Below are 19,029 nucleotides of genomic sequence, written 5' to 3'. Positions count from 1 at the left end.
TAGCCCTGGCTGTCCTGGAACTCACTCTGTAGACCAGGCTGGCCTCGAACTCAGAAATCCGCCTGCCTCTGCCTCCCGAGTGCTGGGATCAAAGGCGTGCGCCACCACCGCCCGGCAACTTTGAAACGTCTTGCCAGGTCATTATTTCATTGTCTTTAGAGATGTGTGTTGCCATGTTATCCAGGCTAGTCTCACCACTGAGCTCGACTAATCCCCCTGCTTTGTCTTCCCGAGTAGCCGAGACTATATGTATGTACCACTGCCTCTGATTGGGAAGACTAACACGTAGAGAGAACTTAACTGGGGGGAGCTGAAATGTTTCTGAGGAGTCCATTCAATTCAGGTTAATCTGGATACCCAATACGATTCCAACAGTCTTTGTTCTTGTTTGCTTATGTGAGGGAGGAAATGAAGCCATGGGTATATATGGAAAAATGAGTGTGTGTGGTAGTGAGGTGGCTCAGGGGGTGAAGACACCTGCTGCCAGCCCTAACAGCCAGGTCTATTCCTGGGAGCCACATGGAAGAAGGACAGAGTCAATTTCCAGAAATTGTCTTCTGACTTACACATTGACACATGTACATGTTAATTAATTAAAATGGATGTATGTAGGCTGAAGAGATGGCTCAGTGGTTAAGAGCACTGACTTCTCTTCCAAAGGTCCTGAGTTCAAATCCCAGCAACCACATGGTGGCTCACAACCACCTGTAATGAGATCTGATGACCTCTTTTGGTGTGTCTGAAGTCAGCTACAGTGTACTTATGTATAATAATAAATAAGTCTTTGGGCCAGAGCAATCAGGGACTGAGTGAGCAGGGCGGACTGGAGTGAGCAGAGGTTCTAAAATTTAATTCCCAACAACCACATGAAGGTTCACAACCATCTGTACAGTTACAGTGTACTCGCATACATAAAATAAACAAATCTTTAAAACAATGGATATATGTGTATATGTGATAACAAGTGGAGCAGATGCCTGTCCAGCTGGGCACCTCAGATGGCTCAGGAACTGCCTCTGCATATGGCCTCAGGCTGCTACAGCATCAGGATCTCAGGCCTTTGGCAGACCTTGAAAATAATGAATGCTGCAACTCCTCCCTGTGCTGTGGGCGTGTCCTTGGATCTGGCCATGCTGCAGCAACACTTTTTGTCAGCCATGAGGTAATGTGACAAATGGGAGGGGTGACTAAGCTTCAAGGCTGGGTTCCCTGGGAGGCAGTCCTTCACTATCCTAGGGCCATGGAGGATGTGGGGTGCACCTTCCAGCATTCCTGAGCTTCCAGGACCCACTCACCAGAGTCCACCTCCTCCGGAAGGCACAGATGAAGGTTCTTAGTCGCCACAGCAGGTTGGTCTCAATGAGGAACAGCAGGGTGAGGTAGATGCCCCCTGAGGCAGCCATGGAAGTCACAAACTTGCCCACGCCTGGGGTGCTCCAGGCATAGAAGCTCTCCTGGTACTGGATGTCTGTGCAGGGCAAAGAGCAAAGCTAGGCCTTCAGCCGAGGACCCTCTCCCCTCCCAGACCCCAGCTCTATCTTTAGCTCCCTAGGCCACACAAGTGACCAGACCCTCCACTAAGGCCCCATTTCCTAATTCTTTAAGTCAATGTCAAACAGGAGTCTGGATGTTTTCAGCTCTGGAAGAATTTTGCCATGTGAGGTGTCGCTTGCACACCCGTGACAAGGGACTGCTCACAAATTACACCCTTGCCTGACAGTCACACTACCTTGAGTTGGGCCTGAGTATTAATGTGAATTGCCCAAATCACATCCCCAATTCTAGGCATTCAAGTTTACCGTGAGGACAGGCATTCACAAGCTCTGTCCTAGCACAATGCTCAGCAACATTGTGGGGGTGGGAGAGACTCACTTTTGCCTGAGGGTAAGCAGGGCTCTGTAGATATGCTGCCTAGCTCCCTGCTGATGTATAAAGGAGACCATTCCAGGTATAAAAAGCTTCCCATACCCAAACAGACCTAACTCTACGAATGTGACTTTGTTAAGAAATGAGCCACTGGTTAATGACCTAAGGAGAGTGAGTAGTCTGTTCTAGAAGCTGCAGGGCACCAGGACCCGTGGGAAAGTCAGATGCCCAGGTGCAGGTCCAGAACGTGGAAGCAGGAGTAAGGGGCAGGGTGGGACTCGGAGATGATGTGGACCAAGTGTCTGATGACTCGGAACACTGGAGCCCTGTTCCGGAATTGAGATGCAATCCCTATTATGGGGTATTAAAAACGTGGAAATCCAGGGCTGGAGAGAAGCGTTAAGACCACGGCTTCTCTTCCAGAGGAGGATTCAGTTCCCAGTACCCACATAGTGGCTCACAAACACCTGTAGCTCCCATTTCAGAGGCTCCGAGTACCAAGCATGAACGTGGGACCCAGACAGTAGGGATTGGCTATATACCCGTACATGGCAGAAACTGAATCCAACTGTGGCACTCAGAGGTGGGACCTCTGAAAGGTTGTTAGCATTGAATACATTCTACAGGGCAAAGCCTCATGAGAGTCACGCATCTTAGGTCACAGGAAGCCTTGCACATCTTTGGGACTCACTGAGCAAGATGACCATTGCCAGAAGTTGCCCTTTGTCCTCCTTGATCTAAAACTTACTCAGCCTCTGATACTGTGTTATAGGGAACAGAACACTGATTAATTGGAGCCCCTTGGCTGGGCAAGTCCTGGGGAAGCTCTGGCTGCAGCCTGAGAGATTTAGAAGGGCCCGTCTGGACACTCACTGTACTTCTTGCAGTAGTGGGCAGCAAGCTCTGAGGAAGTGCAGTACCGCCGAGTCTCATAGTTCTCATAGAAGTTGCTGACCGCCATCCCCAGGCAGTGGTTTGGCAGCACCAAGAACACATGATCTAAGGTTCTGGAAAGTTCTTCTAACTTCACAGCTGTGAAGAGGTACAGACTAGTTATTGCTGGCAGACACTATACTCTTGCCTGAGGACAGATCTAGGCAGGGAAAGTTAGGTCCCTCCCCTGGGAGAATGCTCTAGACACCCTCCCACCTTGTGACTGGCTGAGCAGAGTAAATGGCTGGCCAGTGGCTTAGGGTGATGGTCAGTCTCCCACCTGGGATACGCATGATAGTGACCACGATGAAGGTAGCGATGCCCGACAGGATGTTGAATATGGTCAGCCTGGTATAAGCTGTTGACGCAGCCGCGAAGAAGAAGCTCATGAGGTACATGAGGGGGATGATGGCCCAGCCGTAGAGCATGAGCAGCAGCAGCAGGTCAGCCATGTGACCATCCCTCGTGAAGGCGTGCACATTGAAGGCTTGGAACACCACCTGCAGCAGCACACATGGGGCAGGTCAGTGTACAGGCCACTAGGAGGCTCCCAGGTCAGACCCAAGGGCTGGCTCCACAGTGGCTGCCACCTGAGGTCCTCTCTGAGGAGCACTTTCTTGGGCATTAGAGCTGGAACCAGCAGAGATAGCCCAGTACTTGTCTATCAAAGAGCAGAAAAGAAAATGCCTGGTGTTTCCAACTGGCCTTCTGGGTCAGACTCAGCTACTAGATGGTCTTCCCTGTTGGTCCAGGTTTAGCAAGGGGACCCCAGGTGTGCTCCCCAGGTGTGCTCCCCGGATGTGCTCCCCAGGTGTGCTCCCCGGGTGTGCTCCCCGGGTGTGCTCCCCAGGTGTGCTCCCCAGGTGTGCTCCCCAGGTGTGCTCCCCGGGTGTGCAGAGTAGGGATCCAGCATACCCAGCACTCACCAGAAGTAGTAGACTGGGAACGAGGAAGGAGATGAGGTCCCACAACAGAGCGGAGAGCCAGAAAGTAGCCACATGGACACCGCTCACAAACTGAACGTGCTTGGCCTGGACGGCCCTCTCACTGACGGCCAGGATGGAAAAGGTGCTGGCCAGAAATGCCATGGCGATGAGCAAATTGAGGGCAATGTCAAATCCCTTCCGGCCCCTGGGGAGGGCAGAGCACAGTGCGTCTGGGTAGTGGGAAAGATTGAGCCCTTGGTCATGACCATCCAAGTCCATGGACAGTAGCCAAACCACTCGAGGGGGATACAGAAGAACCACACCCCCCAAGGACGGCGCCTCCCAGCGTCCTGCATGAACAAGGGCAGCAGTCTCTCCTAGGCTTCTAGATGTTTCTAAGCCACCTGTCCCTGAGCATTCAGCAGGACACTTGCACTTCTGTTTGTCACAGTGTCCTCTGGGGGCTTCTGCACTGCTCTCCAGTCAGACCTCACTGTAAATTCCTGGACCTTTGTGGTAGATAAATCCTTTTCCTGTTACATCCTGTGTTCTACAGGTAGTTGACAGCAACAGCTTCTAGAAACAGGCCACGAAGGCTTTATTTACTCCAGGGCTTAAATCTTCAGATCTTAACTAATGGTACTGACGTAAAGAGTAGTATTAAGCCAGGTGTGCTGGCGCTCACCTTTAATCCCAGCCCTGGGGAGGCAGAGGCAGGCAGATCTGAGTTCTAGGCCAGCCTGGTTTACACAGTGACCCTCAGGACAGCCAGAACTACATAGTAAAGATGCTGTCTCAAAACAAAAACAAAGTATTTGACAAGTGAAAGAAAGGGAGGACAGGGGAAGGAGGGAGAAGTGAGGGCACGGGCCTGGGGACACCACGCTGAAAGGTCACGTGCTCTGAGACATCAACAGGAAGCCTATGGGGACAGCAGGTGAGCAGTTTTGAGGCCCGAGAGTTGTTGGGAGGATGAGAGTGGTGACTAGAGGGTACAAAACTGTTTTGGGGACAATGAGATAGGCAACAAAATGACAGGGGAAGAGGCCACATCTGGCTGCACAGTCAAGCATCTGACTATGTTTTCTCTGTGAGTGACATTTTCAAGGATGACTGGATGACTGTCCTCAGGGTGGTAGTCTGTGCCCCTTAGCCTGCTCTGTGGGTCTTCCAGCCTGCATGCAGCCTGACTGGTGTGATTGCCTTTCCTGAACTCTAAGCACAGCCCTGCCCTCCTGCTGAGGACCCTGCTGGGAAGAGAAGGCAAAGCTGCCCAGCAGATGCTCAGGCTACAGCCGCCCCGCCCCGGGATGCGTGTTTTAGTTCTGATTTGTAGACACAGAATGGTTGATGCGAAAGGCTGAAGTGACCTTGGCTAAGAAGCAGCAGCATCTAAGAGTAATTACACCACTCTGCCATCTACAAAGCCTTACTTATGACACTGTCACAGTGGCAGTCCTGGTGAGGGACACCTGAGGGGTGCCTGGGCTGTATACGCACTCATTGAAGTGGTCCTTGGCGACCTGCAGGGTGTTCCGGGGCTGGGGGTAGTTGGAGATCTCAATGGAGGCCCGAGGGCCACACAATAGCTTGAACAGAAGGTTGTCCACGATGGCCAGGGCAGTGGCTGGGGAGTGGTATGCCTGGTTGTTGAACAGGGCAGTGACCACGGTCAGCTCTCCTCTGTCTTTGAAGGATGTTGCTACTAGGCACCGCTCATTAAAGCCGCCTCCTTCCACTGAGGCCCTGAAAACCAGGAACTCTTCTAGGTCACCTGTGGAGTAATGCCGTGTCAGGGTGCCAGGTGGGACAGATAGGACACCATCACCATCCCCCTGACTTTCATCAGGGATTCAGTACAGACACAGCTGAGATGGGATGTCTGCTGGGCCAGTAGTGCCCATCACAGCTTCCTGACAGCTCACAGAATCACCCATTTTGCCAAGAAGGGATTTGGTTATTTTGTCATTGATCTGTCCACAGAACCTCAGGGTGGCTGGAGGGAGGGGGCAGTGAGAGGAAAAAGTATACACTCCATTTAACTAGAAAGCGGTGGTTCTAAGCCAGAGGCAATGCTGATCTATGGCTATTAGAGACTCAAGGCAGTAGTAAGTTCAAGTTTGGCCATCAAGTTTGACATTGGTGCTGTCCAAAGGCAAATTTAATTGTCACTATATGATAAGGACCAAGCCAGGGATGCTAACTGTGCTATGAAGGCAAAGGACAGTAAAGGCAAAGGACAGTAAAGGACAACCCACCAGAGACACCACTGACAGTGTCAGCACCACTGGGCCCCACGCCACGCCGCAGCTACTCCTTACCTAGCACTTCCCGGGGCTCCTGCCTCTCAGCCTGCAGCATGTCCCTTAGATTCTCAGACAGCTGCTGAGCCAGCCTGGACGTGCCTGGGACCGAGAAGGGCACAACCGTTCTACCATACTCGTTCAGGCTTAGCTTCAGGAGAGGGTCATCAAAGATCTCTGAGGTGTAGTGGATAGCCAGGAGGGCCAGGGTGAGACAGGTCAGGGGGACCAGGACCTGAGCTGCCACCATCTTCCATTCCCGCCAGCTGTATGCAGCCTTCTTCAGGAACATGGCCCAGAACTGCTGGCAGTGGAGGGCAAGCTGCAGCAGAGGGAAGGCAGATGACACGGCTGTACATCGGGGGTTGCACACCATACAGGGGGTCCACATGGGGCTGCATGCCACACGGGGATGCACACCACCACATGAGGCATGCACGCGTGATGACCTTAGCAGCTCCAACTGTGGAACTTTGGCTGACATTCTCCTTGCTGGGCATAAAAGGGGAGCAGGGTCCTTCCTGCCCTCTTACTTCATTAGGTGGCTATCACGGCAGATTAGCACAAAACTTGGCATATATGGGCTCCCTAACAAGGCAATCTCATTGTCATACGCAAACATAGTTTTCTGTGACTGCCCAATTAGAACACCAAGCCATTTCTGCTGGGTGTGGCAGGGCACATCTACAACCCTGCACTTGGAAAGAGCCAGGATGATCCCAAGCTTGAGGTCAGTCTGGTCTACATACTGAGTGCTAGGCCAACCTGGATAACAGTGTGAGCTCTTGTCTCAAAAAAAAATACCAAATAAAAAAGCCATCTGACTGTTTCCTCTCTCTGCTGATCCTTGCAGCACCAGCTGTAATCTGCCCTCTGTTTTCTACCATGGGGACGTCAGCACCAGTGAAGCTCGCTCAGAGGATGACAGCCCTCCCCAGCAGCCCTTGTGTGGTCCCAGCTTGAGGTGCTCACCCCTGTGTTGAGCTTGACCAAAACTTCTTCTTCCTCTATGAGGGTTCCAATGCCATTCGTTGGGTCCATCACCCCACACAAGTTACTGTCCAAAGCCCAGTCACTTGCCCGCCTCTCATGCTGGTACTGCAGAGCAGGAAGCTGAATGGCTTGAATGTCCATGCTGGTGTCCACCAGCTTACCAACCCTGTACCAGAACACAGGCCCCAGTCATAAATCAGCTTGTGGATATGGGAAACAGACCCAGAAAGAGGACTTTAAAAAGTGGCTCTGAAGCACAACAAAGCTATCAGCAAATACTCTCTCTTACTCATTCACTCATCAACTGATATCTCCAGAACATCCTCTTTAGGTAGCCAGAAATAGTGTCCATGGGAAAGAGACCACCAGTTGGGGCTCCGGTGTGTAGGGCCCTGTTCCGCAAGGGAACTGCTCAGAGTCATCATTTATGACCAGGGTGCTCAAGGAAGAAAGAAGAGATGTATAGCACCATGGCTTCACCATGTATGAAAAGGACCCATCACAGGGGGGCTGGAGAGATGGCTCGGCAGTTAAGAGCACTGACTGCTCTTCCGAAGATCCTGAGTTCAAATCCCAGCAACCACATGGTGGCTCACAACCATCTGTATGAGATCTGATTCCTTCTTCTGGAGTGTCAGAAGACAGCTACAGTGTACTTACATATAATAAATAAATCTTAAAAAAGAAAGAAAGAAAGAAAAGGGCCAGCCACACAACCTGTGCTACGTCCCAAGAAGACAAAGGTTGCGGGTACTGCCTGCAAGGCTAAGACTAGGCAGAAGACAGCTATGCTTCAGGAAGCCATGACAGGGATAGACATAGTAGAGGGCAGGCAGGTGGTGGGGCTGGCAGGTCCTGCAGAAGGAGCTCAGGGCCAGACTGTGCTGTGGCCGTACCGTAGACTGCTCCAGGCTATCAGGATCCATGGAGTTAATAGTGTTCTCTTTAGGCTCTGGTTATGAATATGAACTTCAGTCAGCTTCCCTGCACACCTAGAGAGGTCGCAGAGGCAGTGCCCTGTCTGGTTCTTTCTTTTCCTCTTTCTCTCTCTCTCTCTCTCTTTCTTTCTTTCTCTCTCTCTCTCTTTCTCTCCCTCTCTCCCTCTCTCCTCTCTCCTCTCTCTCTTGCTGTGCCCATGATGTCCCTAGCGAGTTACTGAGTAGAGACACAATGGAATAAATGGATGGGCAAATGTGAGCAGATGTGAGCAAATGATCAGATGGACAAGCAAGGAAGCTGATGACAATGTTATCTATGCTAGTGCTTCTGACAGAAGCCTCTAAAGGAAGGGTATTTGTCACGAATGGAGTGACAAATGCTGTATGATCCATCCCAGGCATTTATCCAATAGGGATAAATGCACATAGCCACACAAAAACATGTATACAAAAATGTTCACAGAAACACAATCCATAAAAGAAAAAAGGAAAAGTGTAAAAAGAGAAACAGCACACACGTCCTTCAACTGAAACAAACAAAACGAGGTCTCCCCAGATGACGCCTGTTGCATGACAGAGAGGAACGCTCTCCTGACACATGCCCAGTCAAGACAGGAAAGAATATTCTCCTGACATGTTACAGCATGGATGGACCTCAAAGGCTAGCTGAAGATGACACATGACCACCACATGTTGTATGATTCAATTTATGTCAAAGGTTCATGACAGACAAAGCTTTAGTGACAGAAGCAGGCACACAGTTGGAACTGGGGGTGACTGCTAGTGTGTGGATTCTTTTCAGGGTGGTGCACAGAATGACAAACACCGTAAATTTAGTAAAGTGAGAACATCAGAACATCGCGATCACCAAAGTCACCCACTGTAAACCTCACAAAGGTCCTGGGTTTGATCCTCAGCCCTGCAGAAACCAAGCTCTCCAGCAGCTCCTTGGTCAGGGGTGATGACCAAAGCCACTGAGCAGCTGATCTGGCCCACACAAGCTCCTCTCTGCCTGCTTGGAAGACTGCCCAGCTGCTCACCTGCCCAAGCTTGCTTTACTCTGCTGCCTCTTGACCAAACCCCTCCTCTTTTCTTTTCTTTTCTTTTCTTTTCTTTTTTTTTATAAATGATTTTTTTTTTTTTTTTTTTTTTTTTTTTTTTTTTGGTTTTTCGAGACAGGGTTTCTCTGTTTAGCTCTGGCTGTCCTGGAGCTCATGATTTTCTTTTAAGACCATTTTTTTTTTCCTTTTGAGACAAGAACTTGCTATGCTGGCCTGGTGCTCACTATGTAGACATGGCTGACCTTGATCTCACAGAAATTTGCCTACCTCTGCCTCTTGAGTGCTGGGATTATAGGTGTATACTACCATGTCTGGCCTTTAAAAACAAACAAACAAACAAACAAACAAACGTGTGTGTGTGTGTGTGTGAGAGAGAGAGAGAGAGAGAGAGAGAGAGCGAACATGAATGTGTGGAAGTCAGAGACCCCTTTGGAGAGTCCTTTCTTTCTTTCTTTCCCCTTTCTGTGGAGCCTGCAGACCAAGCTCAGGTTGATAGGCCTGTGCTGAGCCATCCTTGGCTCCAGACCTGTAGATTTTTCAGAGTCAAATCACAGATTCAACTTAGAGACACCAAGTGTTACCATCTCACCAATATTTTCTTTGACTTAACAACAGGCCACCCACCATCCGAGTGTTTGCAGGTGCTACCTGCCTTTATTGCTGAGGATCCTTGGCAGGCTGGCAGACAGACTCAGGTAAACCACTGCCAGGCACTGGCCTGGAGGTGAGGTAAAGTGGGAGGGCCAGAAGCTGGGTGGGGCCATGTGCTGGATGTAAATGAGGTGACCAAGTCTAGCTTGCTCAGGGCTAGACAGGTGCCAAATCCCAGAAAATTCGCAGAGGCCCTACAGCTTCTGAGGGCTGGAACTGAGCCCTCGGGTACAGCTGAGGAGGTTGGGACCAAGACACACCAAAAGCCATTCTGATTCAGTCGTGCTGGGCACAGGTGAGCAAACACCTGTTCCCTCGCCCCTCCTTCCCTCCCTCCCCCTCCCTCCCTCCCTCCCTCCCTCTAGGCTGTTCTGTTCCCAGGTGCACAGACTCCTGTGTTTTCTCCCTGCTGTAATGCTGGCTTTTCCTGTTCGTCCCCACAGCTGCCTTTGAGCACAAGGTCTTAGAACTTTTGGTGAGTTATTATTCTGCCTCCTCTGACCATGGTTTCCTCAAGAAGAAAAAAATTACTTAAGTATATATTTTACTTCCAGTTATTAGCACTGCTAAACAAGCATTCTAGAAATGTCCAGTAACCACGGCAATGGTCTGGCACTCTAAGGATATGAGAGTTAACCCTCACACTTCCAGCGTAGAAGCATAAATCTCGTGGGGTGACCCACGCCTCAGAGAACTTACTAGCTCTGTGTGGCCTGGGTGTGGATGATTGTCTCAGGGCACATTCCCCACACAGAGGCCATGGCTTCCTGAAGATGCTGGTGTCTGTAAAACTCCTATCTGAATTCTGGCTCCGAGCCCCTACCCTCTGCCCTCATCTCTGTGCTCTGACAGTGCTCCAGAGCAGAACCCTTTAACATCATCTCCCATAAAGGTCTGGGACAGACGGAAGCCCACACCTACTGACCGAAGGAAGACTTCCTCCATGGTGGTGACGGAGGCCCCGAAGCTTGCGATACCCAGCTCCCTCTGCTTCTTTTCCAGTTTAGCAAACAGACTTTCAAACCTGAAAGAAGACCAGGGCAATAAGGCTTTCTCAGGCACTTTCCAAATAATTTGTTCCTAAATAATTGCCTCTGTACACAAGGAGGAAAAGACAGGTTAGAATGATATCACAATGACATTTTTCCTTCTTTAAAAATGAATCGCCGGGCTGGGTATGGTGGTGCACACCTTTAATCCTGGCACTTGGGAGGCAGAGGCAAGCGGATTTCTGAGTTCGAGGCCAGCCTGGTCTACAAGGTGAGTTCAAAAAACCAAAAAAAAAAAAAAAAGAAAAGAAAAAAGAATCAAAAATATATTTGGTGATTAAGTCTGAGGCCTCAATTGTGTTCTCTTAGTGAGCTACAAGTACACTTCCATCCCAAGTGCTTAGTTTTCTTAGAGCAGTTTTAGGTTCACAGAAAACCTTAGAGGACAGGGGTGACTATGTCATCTTGCTCATCTTTCCACCTCTGAGACCAGAAAAGAACTACGAACAACCGAGAACCAAGCAAGCATGAGCTCCCACAGCTAACCTCTGACAGCTACGAGATGGGTAGGGCGGGGACACGGAGAATGACACTGTAAGGAGCCACAGTGGAACAGATGTGGTGCACAAACTGTGAAATGGCACACACAGCACACAGGAACCAGGGAGCCATAAGAAGCTCCGACGGAACAGGTGATCTGAAGATAGTCCTGGGGCCAAAGCTTGCTAGTTATTAACATCCAAAAGCCACCTATAACAGAGCCAAAGACACCACCCAGAGGTAGAGCCCCAGGTCAACTGCAGTGAAACCATTCTGTCTCTAGCTGGCAGAGTGGAGAAGGTGGCAATCAAGTATCTGTCCACTACTCAATGAACACTGAAGCTGGGATGCGGTGGCACACCTTTAATCCCAGCACTCAGGAGGCAGGGGCAGGCAGATCTCTGAGTTCGAGGACAGCTGACTCTACAGAGTGAGTTCCAGGATAGTCAGGGATACACAGAGAAACCTTGCTTTGAAAAACTAACTAACTAGTAAATAACAACAAAAACTTACTCAAAGCAAGCAACCATGACAAAAGTACATGCTCTCTGCCGGGTGTGGCGGTGCACACTTTTGACCCCAGCACTAGGAGGCAGAGGCAGGCAGATCTCTGAGTTTGAGGCCGACCTGGCCTATAGATGAGTTCCAGGACAGCCAGGGATACATAATGAGCCCCTGTCTTATGCTCCCATCACCCCCCAAAGTTGTACGCTCGTATCCTGATGACAGGAAGGGAAGCGAGCTGCTGCTTCCGGGAGCTCTGGCTGCTTGGGGATCACAGGGACAGTCACTGATGGCAGACACGCGGGCTCCCTAAAATGGTATGACACGGTTTTTTTTTTTGAAAATATGAAATGAGTGCGTAATAGTGGAGTTTTAAACCATGCTGCACCCAAGCCATAGGACATCACCATTTGTTACTGCAAATGGGAATCACTGGGCCGGAGAGAGGACTCAGAAGAGCAACTGCTACTCTGGCAGAGGGTCTGGGTGCAGCTCCCAGCGCCCTCTTCTGGCCCTCAGGAGCACTGCAGACATGCAACGCTTAGACACAAGGGCAAATCACTCATACACAGGAGGGAAACGTAAAAACATTACATGGGTTGGAGGGTGTTGCTTGGGGGTGGAGTGCATGAGGCTCTGGGTTTGAACCTCTGTTACAAAAAACCATTAGAAACCTCTTCAAAACCTTACATAATCATATATGATGTGCTGGCTAGTTTTATGCCAACTTCTAAGAGGAAGGAACCTCAATTAAGAAAATTCCTTCATAAGATCAGGCTGCAGGCAAGCCTGTAAGGCATTTTCTTAATTAGTGATTGATGTGAGAAGGCCCAGTCATTGTGGGTGGGGCCATCTCAGATGGTGGTCTTGGGTTCTATAAGAAAGTAGGCTGAGTGAGACACCTAGCAGCACCCCTCTGTCTCTGCATCAGCTCCTGCCTCCAGGTTCCTGCCCTGGCTTCCTTCAGTGAGGAACAGTCATGGTAACATAAGCAAAACAAACCCTTTTCTCTCTACCTCGCTCTTGGTCATGGTGTTTCATCAAAGCAATAGTAAGACAGACATTGGTTTAAGGATTGTGGGGTATTGCCGAGAGAGACCTGACAGTGTGCTTTTGAGAGAATTGTGGACTTTGCAACTTTGGGTTAGAACAGCCACTATATGTTCAAATTTTGGTGAGCTGTTCAGTGGCAGCTAGAAAGGTGTTAATAGAAATGCAGATGATGGAGGCCTGGGTTGTAAAGTTCTAGGGAAAGTCTAAGTCACCTTATTGAAGTCGCTGCAGATTTTTCAGTTAATTTGTGGTCCTAGTTACTGTAGATGGTGAATCAGCTGTGCTTAACAAGATACTAGAGTGGCTAATATGAAACCTTTGCTTTGCTGGGATAATCAATGCTATTCAGCTGGAGCTGAGAAATTAACTGGGATTCATTAAGGTGAAATCTTGTGGGAAGTGTTTCCTCAGAGTCAGCACACAGCAGCTGTATTCCAGAGGTGCCCTCATCAGGTACCTCATTCTGGGAGCCACACTAGGTCATGTGAGGAGACCCCTCAGGTGGTACTGGTATGAAGGCATGGAGGAGTCATGAAGAGCAGCTGAGGCTTGGCACTGTGTGGCAGAGCTAGAATTCTTGAAGAGAGCCCAGGAAAGCCTATTGGTGCAGCCCACCTGCAGCAGAGACCCCAGCATTTTGGAGATGCCAGTACCATGGGATGAACACCAAGGACAGCAGCTGTTGAGTGGAGCCCGCCTGAGACCAGGACACAATCTGTGTGTGCTGTAGAGGGCGCCAGAGAAGCGGCCCAAGTCTGAGGATCCCAGAAAATCATCAGGGAATCAGACATTGGACACTGTCTTATTTACACAGATGGAGTCTGCTTTTGCTTTAATTTGGTTGTGACTAAGAAAATATTTAACTTTTTTTTTTTTAAATCCAGGAGTCTACAGTTGAGAGATTTCAAGTTTTGGAAGAGATTTGGAATTTTATAGAGATTTTAGACTTTTTGTTTATTTGAGACGGGGTTTCTCTGTGGAGCCCTGGCTGTCCTGGAACTTGCTCTGTAGACCAGGCTGGCCTGAACTCAGAGATCTGCCAGCCTCTGTCTCAAGTGCTGGGACTAAAGGAGTGGGGCGCCATCACTGCCCGTCTGAGACTGAGATTTTGAAACCATGGACTGCCTCTTCTCATCGGGACCCGCTGTGCTGGAGCAATGGAGCAGGTCTCCCTCTACGGAGCTGAGTAACCTCTCTCCTGGAAGCCTCCCTGCGCTCTAGCCACCGTCTCCACCACTCACAACAAACCTGCCCAGGGATGCCCTCCCTGTGGTAACTGCTAGAACTCTTCTTCTACCCTTTTCCCTTTGGGCCCCAGGCCAGAGTCTGCCTGAGGGTCCCCACTGAGACATACAGCCGGCATGTGCGATGTCTGAGAGTGAGAACCTGTTGTCCCTGGCCTCTGTGGGGCCCAGGGACCTGAGAACTGGCTCTTCTGAGGTGCCCAGCGGTCTGTGGTGCCTGACTCCGGCAGTTCCACGGGGACCCCAGACTGTGCCCTTTCCTCACCCCCAGAGTGCGATCCCACGGCTTTTCACAGCCCTATACCCGCCCAGCAGTCCTGTGGGGTTTGCAGCACAAACTCCCCGAGTCCACCTCGCCCAATGGCCCTACCCCCGAGCAGATGTAGGACCCCAGTTTTGTCCCACAAGCCCAGTTGGTACTTCACCCTGCCACTGCCCATCCCTGACCTAAAGACAGAGAGGTGCTCAGTAGTTTTAACAGAGAGGGTCTAGAGCCCTCACAGCCACGGGGCCTTCCCGGATCTGGATCTGTGGCTCTCTAGGATACATACCTGTGTGTGCTCTCCTTGGGAAGAATAAAGGACAGCTCAGCCCCAGCATGGCTCTCCAGCATGGCATTGGGGACATGGTGGTGCACTAGCTGAGAGATTCCTTCAGGATTGCAGTGCGGTTCTTTTACCAGTGTCATGTGGTAGCCAGCTCCTGTAATACGTGGACCAAGCGTTAGGCCCACCGGAGGTCCCACTTCTTCTGCCACGCCACACAGAATCGTGGGGAAGTATCTGCACAATGGGTGCAAATGGGCCAGAGCAGATGCTTCTCGGGCTCTTCCATGCAGCACTGAGTGTTACCTCCCACAACCTACTTGGGGAACAGTGCTGGCGACTGTTCACTGAATGTAGCCAGCACACCTACTGGAGGCCAGAGACCTCTTGAGGATAGAAGCACAGCAATAGTCTGAGCATGTGAGTGTGTGTGCCCTGGAGAGTTCATGCTGAACATGGCTGCGGGGAGGGAAGGGACGCAGCGGGAGCTGTGGGGCTGCGCTGCGAATACTGAGCTCTATCTGGCTTCTTGTCCAACAATGCTTTGCAGGAAACGGCAGAGACATGGGTGTTGGACCCAGGGCAATCAATGGCCTGGCTAACTGGGAAGACAGGCAAGAAGCTGCAAGCAGAACTCTCGAGGCTCTAGTAGAGATGGATACCACTCCTTCTTGATCAAGGTACCCCAGTATCTTCACTAGACACATGGCCACCGGGGACGATGGGGCCCCTGTCTAACCTGCTCTGGTTCTGCTGGGTATCTCTAGGGGTATGTGCATGGTGCAGGAGAGAGGTGAGATGGGAACCTCGGGGCCTTCTGAGGGTAAGAGCCAGGGATGTAACGCTAGACCAGGCAGCAACAACAGCAAGCCAGGCACTCCACACAGCGACCTATTAGCCTGGGCTGTGCAGTGAAGATCACTCTCAGTGCTCCATGTAGGAAAGCAGTAGTGAGCACTTCCAGGACTCCTGTCTACTCCCACAGGCTCCTGCTCTTAGTAGCCCTGATGTGGCTTAGCGAGAGCCCCACCACACAAGATTCCTGCTTTACCATTCCTACAAACCTCTGTGGGACAAGAGAGAAGGCTAGAGCTTGCCCTGCCCAGTTACTGTCGACCCTTCCTTCCCAGAGGGCATTGGCCCCGTCATGAGGCTGACTGGGCTCCTACTGCCTACTGCTCACCGTATTTCTGCTTGAGAAACAGTGAAGACCCGCAGCACTGGAGCTCCCCCTTGGCCAAGATGGCGATGCGGTCTCCCAGCAGGTCAGCTTCATCCATGAAGTGAGTGGTCAGCAGGACGGTGCGGTCACTCTTCTGCTGCTGGAGAAGGTCCCAGATGGCCCTCCTGGACACTGCATCCATGCCTGAGGTGGGCTCATCTAACATCAGCACCTGGAGGGGAGAGGTGAATGAAGTCATGTGACAGTGACAGAGCCATATTCTCAGGCTCAGGATGGCTGTGCTTTGTGGCCTTCTGCAGCTTCATTAGATAAGCTGTCTTCTAATCAAGAAAGGTTAGATAAGCTGTGTCACCACCCAGGGTTTGTCCTTGTGTGGGAGCCTGCCTTGGCTGCATCAAGAGGCCAGGCCCCTGCCCTATACCTTAGAGCCCGCTATGAGGGCAATGCCAATGGAGAGCTTGCGCTTCATGCCCCCACTCAGGAACTTGGACCGCAAGTCACGCTTGTCCTCCAGGCTGAGGATGTGTAGCATCTGCTTGACCTCCTCAGGACACTTCTGGAGAGAGAGGCCTTTCAGCTGGAAGGCAGGAATGAGAGGCTATGAGGCAGGCGGGATGGATAGGCACTAAACCATACTGCACTTCTCTGGCTCAAGAGATGTCTTCCCTTGGCATTCCTGGACTCTACTTATCTCTCCACAATTACCCTTGCTTTGTTTTAGAAGAGCTCCTCAGAACAGACCGATGTGAGGTTAATGGTATACTGGGGCAGTCACAGACCCCCTAGGTATATTAGCAAGGGAACAGTCACCACCCATGTGTCCCTGTCACCTACAGACTTACCTGTGCATAGAAGTAAAGATGTTCGGCAACGGTCAGGTTGTCAAACAGTACATCATGCTGGGGACACAGGCCCAAACTCTTGCGGATCTGAACCATGTCTTGGGAAATTTCGTGCCCATGAATATAAGCATGTCCACTGGTAGGGGGGAAGAGACCTGCAGTCGAATTAGAGACCCCAAGTTCATTATGGAAATCTTGTTCACCTGTGCAAGGTACATGACCACCTTGACTCATGACAGCCACTTCCCCCATTTTACTGAGGATCCTGACCTAAGACAGACCCCTGCATTCATTCTTCCATGTTAGGTTCTATCCAGCCGAGCAGTAGGAGACAGGAGGAGGTTGGGGCTCCAGCTCTGTTATAGGGCACACCACTTTGTCATAAAGAGCCTCATTCTCTCTGGTTCTGTGTCTCTCACACAAGTGTGTAGGTACTGAATCCATTACAATCACAAACCCCACTCTCAACACCACCGTGTGTGCTCTGACCTCAGTGTTTCAGGAAGACAAGGAATAGTTCAGATGGTGAAACACACTAGGGGTGGCAGATTTCCACCTTTCCTCTTTTTATCCCTTACTTTTTCCCACGGGTACTAGGTCTGAGTCCAGGGCTGGATGAATGCCAGTCACTCACTCCACCACTGAGTCACGGCCCTAGCCCAGCACAGGGGAATAGTCAATAACGCGGGGTGGACCTGTTCTTCTGGGCTGCAGAATTGCTCTTGTTTGTTTTTGCTGATCCCACCAGGTTTGGGCATATGTTCCTCTGGGGCACGGGGCTACAACTTTACTGGCTGTAAACGCATCTTCCGTCTCGCAGAGAGGGACGAGGCCATATGTAAAGCAGGCAGGCACAGGGCCACAGAGCCAGCTTCCTCTCACCTGTCAGCAGAGACATGGTCGTGGTCTTCCCAGCACCGTTGTGGCCCAGGAGGACTGTTATCTGCCCTTCGTAGAGGTTCAGGGTCAGGTCTCTGATGCCCATCTTGTCCTTATTGCCCACCTGGAACACCTGCAGGCAAGTCAGAGGCTGCCTTGACTCCCCGTGGCCCTCGGGGCCTCCTTTTTCCTTTGGAACACGACCCTAACGTCTCAGGGCACTAAACTAAGTCCCATGAATCCACACAGAATAGAATTGTGGGGCAGAGGTTAGATCCCACTTAGTCCCTACATGACCTCCTTGTCATTGTGCACCCAGCATGGCATGAACTAAGAAGCCAGTGAGAGGTACACCCAGGACTATATGGTCACAGCGCCACCACAACACAATGCCTGCCAGCATGTGGCCAGATGTGGAGGGATGGTCTGTGCCCTGGAGAGTGGGTGAAGAGCAGCTGCTGGAGGGAATGCAATCCTCCTCCAGGGTCGCAGGGCAGCTGGGGGGGCACCTGCGGGAGACACAGCGGGAGATGCACCACACCGGCAGCTGGCCAGTGCCTTCAAGGCTCACCTTGGAGAGATGCTTGATCTTGATCCCGGCTACCAAGTCCTCCGGCTCGGCTTCAAAGTACTCGTTCCGGAGAGTTTTCTCTGGGTCGCTGCCTTCCTCCTCCTTCCCTACGACAGTTCTTGGGTTTCCACACCAGTAGGAGGGCTGGGATGGAGGCACGTGGGTGCCACGGTCAGTAGTGTCAGTCCGTTTTGTTTGCAACCAACAAAATTAGTACCATTGACCCACTGAATATGCAAAACATGACCTGAGCCGTAACCACAGGGCATCCAATTGAAGAGACAACACCCTCTTAGACTCCGGCACATTTCTTGATTTGCTTGTACCTGGGAATGCTATAACTCTTGCCTTCCTAATCTGGTAAATGGGCACAATCTGTTGTGAAACTCAGAATTAATACAGAGAAAAGGGAACTTGCCAATGTATGAAGAGACATTATGGAACATCCCAGGCCAGAGCACTGCCAGAGTCTAAGAGGAAAGAGGCTGTGTCTCTGTCCTCTGCTCACCATGGTGGCAGGCTCCCTGTGGACAGGGACACGGGAGAGTAAGCTGCCTGCTGAGGACCTGTGACTTCTGTTTCCAGTTCACCGAGGAATACTGCACTGGTGGTACTGGATACATGTCTCACATGTAAAGTGTGCGATGGTGAAACCTTACGTGGGGATGCTACGTGTCATTACAAATGCAGTTCATTCATAAAAAAGCTATATTTAGGTAGAAATACATTGTTAAAGTAACAATACATTTATAAGTATGGCTACATAAAAGTCTAAAGAACTATATACACAGGTACATGCAGGTGCTTAAGATAACAGAAACACTGTTAGAATTTAAAAAAACAGTTTCCGGTTCAGTTTATAACATGGCCCTGAGACAATGCCGGGGCCTAGCAAACACAGAAGTGGATACTCACAGTCAGCTATTGGATGGATCACAGGGCCCCCAATGGAGGAGCTAGAGAAAGTACCCAAGGAGCTAAAGGGAACTGCATCCCCATAGGTGGATC

General features: G+C 50.7%; 1 protein-coding gene across 6 annotated transcripts in view; it reads right to left on the bottom strand.

Moving 5' to 3' along the window:
* Positions 1 to 19,029, bottom strand: part of Abca3 (ATP binding cassette subfamily A member 3) — a 57,796-nt gene that overhangs the window by 6,842 nt on the left and 31,925 nt on the right. For all 6 annotated transcript variants that reach the window (XM_029471085.1, XM_021186035.2, XM_021186034.2 and 3 more), the window contains 14 exons: positions 18,022 to 18,165; positions 17,454 to 17,583; positions 16,572 to 16,726; positions 16,151 to 16,306; positions 15,730 to 15,940; positions 14,553 to 14,703; positions 10,597 to 10,695; positions 7,001 to 7,187; positions 6,047 to 6,350; positions 5,226 to 5,499; positions 3,726 to 3,930; positions 3,080 to 3,299; positions 2,740 to 2,898; positions 1,296 to 1,468 (listed from right to left, as the gene is read on the bottom strand). In XM_029471085.1, the coding sequence (XP_029326945.1) occupies positions 1,296 to 1,468; positions 2,740 to 2,898; positions 3,080 to 3,299; positions 3,726 to 3,930; positions 5,226 to 5,499; positions 6,047 to 6,350; positions 7,001 to 7,187; positions 10,597 to 10,695; positions 14,553 to 14,703; positions 15,730 to 15,940; positions 16,151 to 16,306; positions 16,572 to 16,726; positions 17,454 to 17,583; positions 18,022 to 18,165 (2,568 nt within the window). The remainder of the gene's footprint in view (positions 1 to 1,295; positions 1,469 to 2,739; positions 2,899 to 3,079; positions 3,300 to 3,725; positions 3,931 to 5,225; positions 5,500 to 6,046; positions 6,351 to 7,000; positions 7,188 to 10,596; positions 10,696 to 14,552; positions 14,704 to 15,729; positions 15,941 to 16,150; positions 16,307 to 16,571; positions 16,727 to 17,453; positions 17,584 to 18,021; positions 18,166 to 19,029) is intronic.

The sequence above is a fragment of the Mus caroli genome, chromosome 17 (genome assembly GCF_900094665.2).
Source record: "Mus caroli chromosome 17, CAROLI_EIJ_v1.1, whole genome shotgun sequence".
Classification (NCBI taxonomy): Eukaryota; Metazoa; Chordata; class Mammalia; order Rodentia; family Muridae; genus Mus; species Mus caroli.
This window is presented reverse-complemented; position numbering and strand designations above follow the sequence as displayed.